We start from the raw sequence: 7,456 nt of genomic DNA, 5'->3' as shown, positions 1-7,456 counted from the left end.
CAAGCAACAGTAAATAATAAACTCCCTCCCTTAAAAAAAAAACAAAATGCACTCATACACATACATACACACACACAATCATCTTTAAACAATGGATTTCCTTCACAATAATAGATCTTATTTTTTCCCACATATACTTACAGAACCAAAGTTACTTAAGTTACTTAAGGACAGTCTTATCAGTGAAGATCCTGGACCAGCCCCTATTTTCTTTTAAAGACACTTTACTTTTTACAAGTTGAAGACACATAACTAGTGTGGTCTGTGTATTTGAAGACACCCAAGTGATACAAATAAATTCTACATCTCCTGTATAAGGAGAAAAACACATCTCTGAAAAAATGTGCCTTGGGTTTGGAGGCATGGCTCAGTTGGTGGAGCATTATTATCCACTGAGCAAAAGCATCAGGTACCAAGTTCAAGTCCTGGTCTCAGACCATTAAAAAAGAAAGAAAGAAAGAAAGGAAAGAAAGAAAGATGCGCCTAATTACAAGTCAAAAAAAAAAATCAAACCCACAAAAATCTCAGGACTTCAAACACGGTTTCTTAAGAGCATCATGTTAATATTAACATTGAATTAACAAAACAGTAAGATTCTTCTCGATTTCTATACAGAGGTACTGGTTAGTTCCAATTCTTTGTTCAGTGATTTGAAATGCATGACTTTCGAGTGTTGAATGTCACTTGGTGGCACTCACATCCTGCCTTCCAGGTTAGCAGCCCACTTCAATGTTAGATGAGACTTGTCCCCTCAATGCCTCCCTCTCTGATTTATTTCTTACCAGAGCCGTTAGTAAATGGCAACCATGACAAAGTTTACGTTAGCAGACGCACATGCACATCTTCTACCTATAAACATCCTGTGATGGCAATTGCGCCATCACTTCATTTCTAGTAAAAATGAGTATAAAGGAAGAAGAGGAAGTTAAGGGGACCTTATTAACAATGTTTTCTTTGTTTTTTTCTTACAATGGAGAATCGAAACCCAAGGGCCATGGGCTGTTAACTAACCAGACACTTGTCAGCCACTTTTCCAGGCCTGTGAGTCAATTACAAGTTGGCAGATCAGAGATCAACTCCTCTAGGCAAACCTGGTAGAATCCAGTGGTACCGGTCGTGTCTTGTCTTGGAGGTTGGGTGAAGGTCAAGGGCCACTTTCTTCAAAGACCAGATTTGAAAGTAGTTCACACACAGTCCTGCCTGGGACACCAAACTGTCCCCAAGTTGCGCCCTTCAAAGTGCCAGCTGGAGTTTGGTCATGTTTCTCTGGTGCATGTTGTGATGACGGACTAATTCATCTGACCGGGCAAACTTTTTCTGACAACTGGGCCACCGACAGCTGAAGGGCTTCTCACCTGTTGACACAATTGCTAGTCAGAGATATTTGTAATGGAGTGACCGGGCCCAAGTTTAACTAGCAAAGGCCCCTGTTAAATCATCACAGGCTCTTGCCTCAGATTCCTATAGGTCTCTCCCCTAAGCTAACAAGTGGATTATTAGCCTGGGCAGCCTGGGGTGGCACCTTTGGAGGGGTGGGAAGGGTTCTAATAATAGGACTCTTATAAGAATTATAAAACATTAAATCAGAAGACTTGGGGAATGGGAGAGAAGGAATAAATCTAGTTCATGGAGCTGTGTGGAAAAAAATTAAAGGAGAAACTATGTGTTTCGATCTACTGTTAGAATGTTTGGGGGATTGTAGACGTTACCTCAGTGCTGTCTAAGTGGGGAATTCTAGGTCAGCATTCTGGCTATTCCTAATCAATCCCTGTCCAGCAGTAGAGCTGCAACTAGCTTTACTAGCTCCATGCAGATATTTTCAAATAAGTTACAGATACCAGTGTATATGATATTGCCATAAAGTGTGCCTCTGCGAATCATCTGTTACATGGAAAATTTTTGTGGAGGTATGGTTCTGCTAAAAAAAAAAAAAAATCCAGGCTCCTCCATTTAAAGAGCCCTCATTAGGGATAATAACTAGCCTAATTTTATGCCATCTTATACTGTACTGGATATCACAGCATGTGTTGCTTCGTGTATTCCTTATAATAGCTCAAAAGAGAAAAGGCTATCTCCATTCTACAGATGAGGTTGGATGTCTGGTGAGGACAAAGGTAGGACTCAAGTCCAAGCTTGTCTAATTCTAAAGTCCACGCTTCTCTTGGGCTATCCTGAGGAAAACACCCCAGGAGCCAAATCAGAGTATGTTCCCAGGACACTCAGTGCTGGTCCCATTTAACTTTCTCTGACAACTGGTCAGGGCACAGGCTGAGAAATGTTCAGGAAGATGTGGTGTCCTGGGGACGGGCTGGGGGCTGGTCAAATATAGCATCAAACAGTTTGCTAGTGACCCGGGTCACTCTGGACATAAGCAGGGAATGAGTTGTACAGGAACAACACTTTCCCATCACCCTGTTAGCTAAGGGAGGAGAGCAAGACACCCATCTGACAATGCTTAAACACAGTTGCCTTGACTCTGTCTTTAAATGAGCAAGGATCTGGGACTGCCTGAGAGCTTATAATGTCATGTTTCTCTTCGCCTCCTGGTCATTGTCCCTCTTCCCTTCCTCATCTGGCCCCTCTCCCCACTCTCACCACCCCTTTATCTCAATGGTCCTCTTTCTTCTCCATCCCTTAGTAGCACTCAACTTCACTGACTGTAACTCTCTCCTCCTTTTTCTTTCTCCCTGCACTGCTTTGCGAAGTCATGGTTTTCCCAACAAATCAACCAAAGGTGTACAGTGTGCCACTCACTACCTTTGTGACTTTTCAGACAAGCCATTTGGCCACTACTGGCCTCAGACTCCACATCTGTACAATGAAGATAAAAGCATGCCTACACTACTTACAAAAAATGTCAAAGACAAAATGAAATAATCTAAGCAGTGTCTCTGCTTCCAAGAGCAGTCAATACCCAACAAAGATGGTGCTATTTTCATTATGAATGACACCAGCCTTTTAGAGAATAAGCAGCCAATGGATCTGTGAAAATCCTATTCCACTGTGTATAATAGTGCAAAGGAAATAATGCCTGTGCGTGTATGTGTGTGTTACTCTGGCAGAAACCAAGACTGTTCTCAAACATTAACTTTTGGAATTCACTCTCTAAACACGGTTGTAAAATATGGGTCCTCAGGAAAATAAATGCTGGGCTCGCTACAATTTCTGGGCTGGCGGCGGGGGAGGGGGATGGTTGTTAAGGTTAATTATCGTATCACACGAGTGATAAAAATGTGAGGTGACCACCTGGGGGTAGTAGGGACCCAGCTTTGCAGTTTCATTCTGGACATTTCCTTCTCGTCTCTCTCCTGCTTAGTACTCCCTCCACCCTCCTTTGCAAAACTTTACTACGTATATTTGAAGATAATCATGCACTATTCTTTCGCTCAAATGAATCTACACCTTAGAACTGTTCACACCATTTTCTTCTAGTCTCTCTCATCACAAACAACTTTAATCAATAGTAGTTCTTAAAAAAAATAATGAAAAATAAATGTGAAGAAAAGTTTACGCACTTGTTTTACCTGTATGAGTCCTGGTGTGGGTCTTCAGGTGGTCGGACCGGGAGAACTTTCGCTGACAAGTTTTACACTGGAATGGTTTCACACCTAAACGGACAGAGAAGGTCTAGCCTCGGCCCTAACAATGTGGGCACAGGGAGGCCCACCAGGTTGGCTCTGTGGTAGCTGGAGGACCCTCGGCATTTCCAGCCACACCTGTTGGTATCTACCTGGTCCTCAGAGGTTCCCAATTCCCCAGGCCCAGCAGGAACTCCCTGACTCTGCACAGTGACCTCGAGGACTTGCGTCTGTCTTTGGAAACAACCATTTCTTAACCACAAATATCCAAGGGTTTTGTTTTGTTTTATTTACCTGAGCCTAGGTCTCAGCTAGAACAGAGACTAAAAACAGTGAATCAAACTCTACAAGTCCAATTCTGTCCTCTACTACTCTTGGTTCTTCACTTATGTCTGGTGTTATCAACAGCCACTTGCAGTGGGAATCTCATTTGTTTACAGGAAAAATGTAGATTGTTTCCTAACTTTCCTTTTCTTTTTCTTTTCTTTTATGAGAAAAGAAAAGTCTCCAGGTGAGGAGAGAAAAGTAAACTCGAAAGACTAAATAGATGATATTCTCTCATCCACATTCAATAAGGAAGAGAACTGAAAAAAAAAAAAAAAATCAGCCCTAACCCAAGGGCATGTGACTGCCAGCAATGAGAAGTGAACCTACAAACCTGTATGTCTCCTTTGATGTCTTTTGAGCTGGTCTGAACGAGAAAACCTTCGCTCACAGTCCTTGAAGTCACACTGGTAGGGTTTCTCACCTTGAGGAAGACACATATTCTATTTGAGTACAATCCTAGAAATGCAAGCTCAGGAACGGCAACTATTGGGGTTGAAGGGATTCCAAAACACTTTGAGTGACTTGGGAGTCAGCAGGCAGCTTCTGAGGATAGCATTGTGCACTTTCTGGGCAAGAAAAGACCCAGCTGTGCACATACACGTGGACTCTGGGCTGGGTAAGAACCGGCCCTAACCAGCTCTGCCACTTACAACACCTTGTGAAGTGGCTTCCACGTTGTGAAATGGGGTCAATAATCTGACGACGTCAAAGAATTTATGAATAGATTAAATTAGGCCACCCATGTACAAGGCTCGGGCTAATGCCTAACAGAGGTAAAAAAAAAAATTAATTAAACATGAGTGGTAAATCTTTAGACAAATCAAAACCAAAGAACCTTAAAGTCCTAGATGGAGTCCAAGGCAGAATTCCAGAATGGATGTGCCTTGAGGCAGGGCCCATGAACAAGTGTTCTGAGTTTTATGGCCCAAAGATTCCATGTTCTATGCTATTGACTTCATGTTCTTGAGTCAAGCATAAATGACTCCAGGGTTGTGAGATGCTTCAATTAAACCAATAAATTAAATTTATCCAAGAGCGGCCAGCAGTGGAATTGCTCAATCCCTTCCTCTAATGGATAGCCACACCCCTGCCCTCCACAGAGAAAGTTCAGCCAAACATTGTGAACTGAGTCCTGAGTGCACTAAGCAACTGCAGGACCTCTCTCCTCTTAGGAGAATTCTATGTCACAACCTTCTGGGATGGAGTGGAAGCTACCTGGTTGGGGGGAGGGGGCAGGGGGAGGGTCTATAAGTCTTTCCAGGCAGCCCTACTGACTTTTGCCTCCAATCTCTGATGTCTCCCTGGTTCTTCTGTACTCCTGCTATAGAGGACTTCAACAATCTTGTACTTCGCACACACTCAGTGTACTCCATCCCTATACCCACATACCTATCCATCAAAGAGTGAACCTGCACATTCTCTTCAATGCCTGCTTGACAATCTCATGATAAAGTCAAAATTTCTTCCTTCCTTCCTTCCTTCCTTCCTCCCTTCCTTCCTTCCTTCATCAAAGGACTGATCCCATAACAACTAAGATAATAAGCCATAGTCTCAGTCTGTGGTCTGAAAAAATCCTAGAGTCTTTTCTTAGCTTTGGATTTATACCCAGCCCAGTGTCTTCTACCTCACCTCCATAGCCCAAAGGAGACAATACCCCTCTTAAATCCTATTTCTCGCACTTGCTGTTGATCTTCTGGTCATTCTTTCCTTCTTCTGCCTGACCTCATTAGCTTTGATAGTTAGTCCACGCCCTTCCTGCTCCCAGAAACATTCTCTGAAGCCAATAGCCCCAAACTACTCACTCCCAAGTCCATTCTAAGTCCTGTACGACTCCAGGCTCTCATTTAGTACACAAGCTTACACTTTGCTTTTTTCTCTCCCCACTTTTCAGGTGTGTCTATCCCAGCTCCCAAGTGGACTGGACACTCTTTGAGAAAGAGTGAAAAGGCAGACGTTTGAGTCTAGCTTCCACCGCCTCCTCCCTGCTTGATAATTAACTGAAATAATATATTCAGGTAGCCCAGTTGTTATGCTACTCTGTCCTATTATTATAAATGCAATTGAAAACACTGCACTCTTTCGGGGGTGGCTATAGTGAGGTTAAATACCAACCTGTGTAGCTTTGTCTCCTGCAAGAACTTTCTTAACCTCCAGCGATCTCAGGGTCTTGGCTACCTTGTTTTCAGCCTTTAATCAGTCATCTAATTCTTACTGATCTGTAAGTGTCTCTTTCTTAGGAAAAGTTTCTACACCCATATTGCCTTCACACATTCCCACTCCCGTTTCCAGGCAGAATTCTACCATTTTCCTTACAACCTTGTGAAAATAAGTGTAACTAGAACGTGCCACCAATGTTCTCATTTTAGCCTCAGTCTGTGGCCCACTGTGTATAAACTCAAGTCTGCCAGAATTGCATCCTCCACGTGCAATGATTGAGCCAAGTCCTTCAGCTTCCCAGCATGCAAGTCAGCAATAATAATTATTATTGATGATGATGATGACATTAGTCACCGCATGAAGCTGTCCTCTTGCTCAAAGCTAACTTGGACATACTTACCAGTGTGCTTCCGGCTGTGCATCTGTAGGTGGGACAGCTTAAAATATCTCTTATTGCAGCCCGGATAAGCACACATGAAGGGGCGTTTCTCACTGGTTTCAGATGCTGACCGGACAAGAGTTGGGGCTACTCCAGGCACACGCCGCACATCCTGAGAGTGTAAGAGGCACAGAGATTTTAAGCCACGATGAACATACGATTCAGTCCCAAGGGAAAGTGCCCTTGTAATACCACTACAGGAAGGAGATCTAAAACCACTTCCATCCACACCCCCAGATGCCTGTGACAGACATCACTAATGGATAACAGATCAAGACATGCTGTGATACAGAATTCTAATGTCATCATTACTGATTTAACAGAACTGAGAATTGAAGTGCAGCTTGTTTGAGGTCTCTGACATTGATGTTGGTGCCTGAAGGAGCTCCCAATCCATCCAGTGTCTCTGTATCTGCCCTCAAGACAGTAAGGTCTAGGGTCTAGAGTCCCAGATTAGATCTACTCTTTCCCAACTGATCCTGTGACCTTGTGTTTAATCTGCAAATGAGTAGGGAAAGTCTTATTAGAGGGGGGGGGGGGGAAGTGAGCTATTCAACAAGCCTTAAACTGATCCAGTCTTCCATAGGTAAACAAATGATGACAAAGGTGCCCCTGAATTGGATGTCCCTTGTCTGTGAAGGGAAGCTGAACCCACCAGCACCACCATGTGTAGCCAGAAAACCCTTTTTAAAACCCCAGAGAACACTGGACTCTGCCTTCTGAGTACTTCTGTGTCCTTTCCTTACAAGCTTGTTTGGAGGTTCTAGCAGGGCAGCGCAGCTACTCCTATACCCTTGACCCAAGACCTCCTCCTCTATCGGGGATGGCCGTCCTCTTTCACCGAGTGCACAGCTTTGGGAGGGACACACATAGAGCGGTGAGGGAGGAAGGGGACACCGGCCTAGCCAGCCAGATCAGCCGAATCAACCCTGGCAATCAATAGGATAACAGATGT

The 7,456-nt window shown here is 43.7% G+C and overlaps 1 protein-coding gene across 2 annotated transcripts in view; it reads right to left on the bottom strand.

Annotated features, from left to right (window-relative positions):
* Nucleotides 1-448: 448 nt before the first annotated feature.
* Wt1 (WT1 transcription factor) overlaps nt 449-7,456 on the bottom strand; it is a 49,795-nt gene continuing 42,787 nt past the window's right edge. For both annotated transcript variants that reach the window (XM_042691686.1, XM_042691687.1), the window contains 4 exons: nt 6,463-6,613; nt 4,237-4,326; nt 3,516-3,608; nt 449-1,355 (listed from right to left, as the gene is read on the bottom strand). In XM_042691686.1, the coding sequence (XP_042547620.1) occupies nt 1,234-1,355; nt 3,516-3,608; nt 4,237-4,326; nt 6,463-6,613 (456 nt within the window). In that variant the 3' untranslated portion in view covers nt 449-1,233. The remainder of the gene's footprint in view (nt 1,356-3,515; nt 3,609-4,236; nt 4,327-6,462; nt 6,614-7,456) is intronic.

Source organism: Dipodomys spectabilis, unplaced genomic scaffold, assembly GCF_019054845.1.
Source record: "Dipodomys spectabilis isolate Male_0828 unplaced genomic scaffold, ASM1905484v1 ptg000145l, whole genome shotgun sequence".
Classification (NCBI taxonomy): domain Eukaryota; kingdom Metazoa; phylum Chordata; class Mammalia; order Rodentia; family Heteromyidae; genus Dipodomys; species Dipodomys spectabilis.
This window is presented reverse-complemented; position numbering and strand designations above follow the sequence as displayed.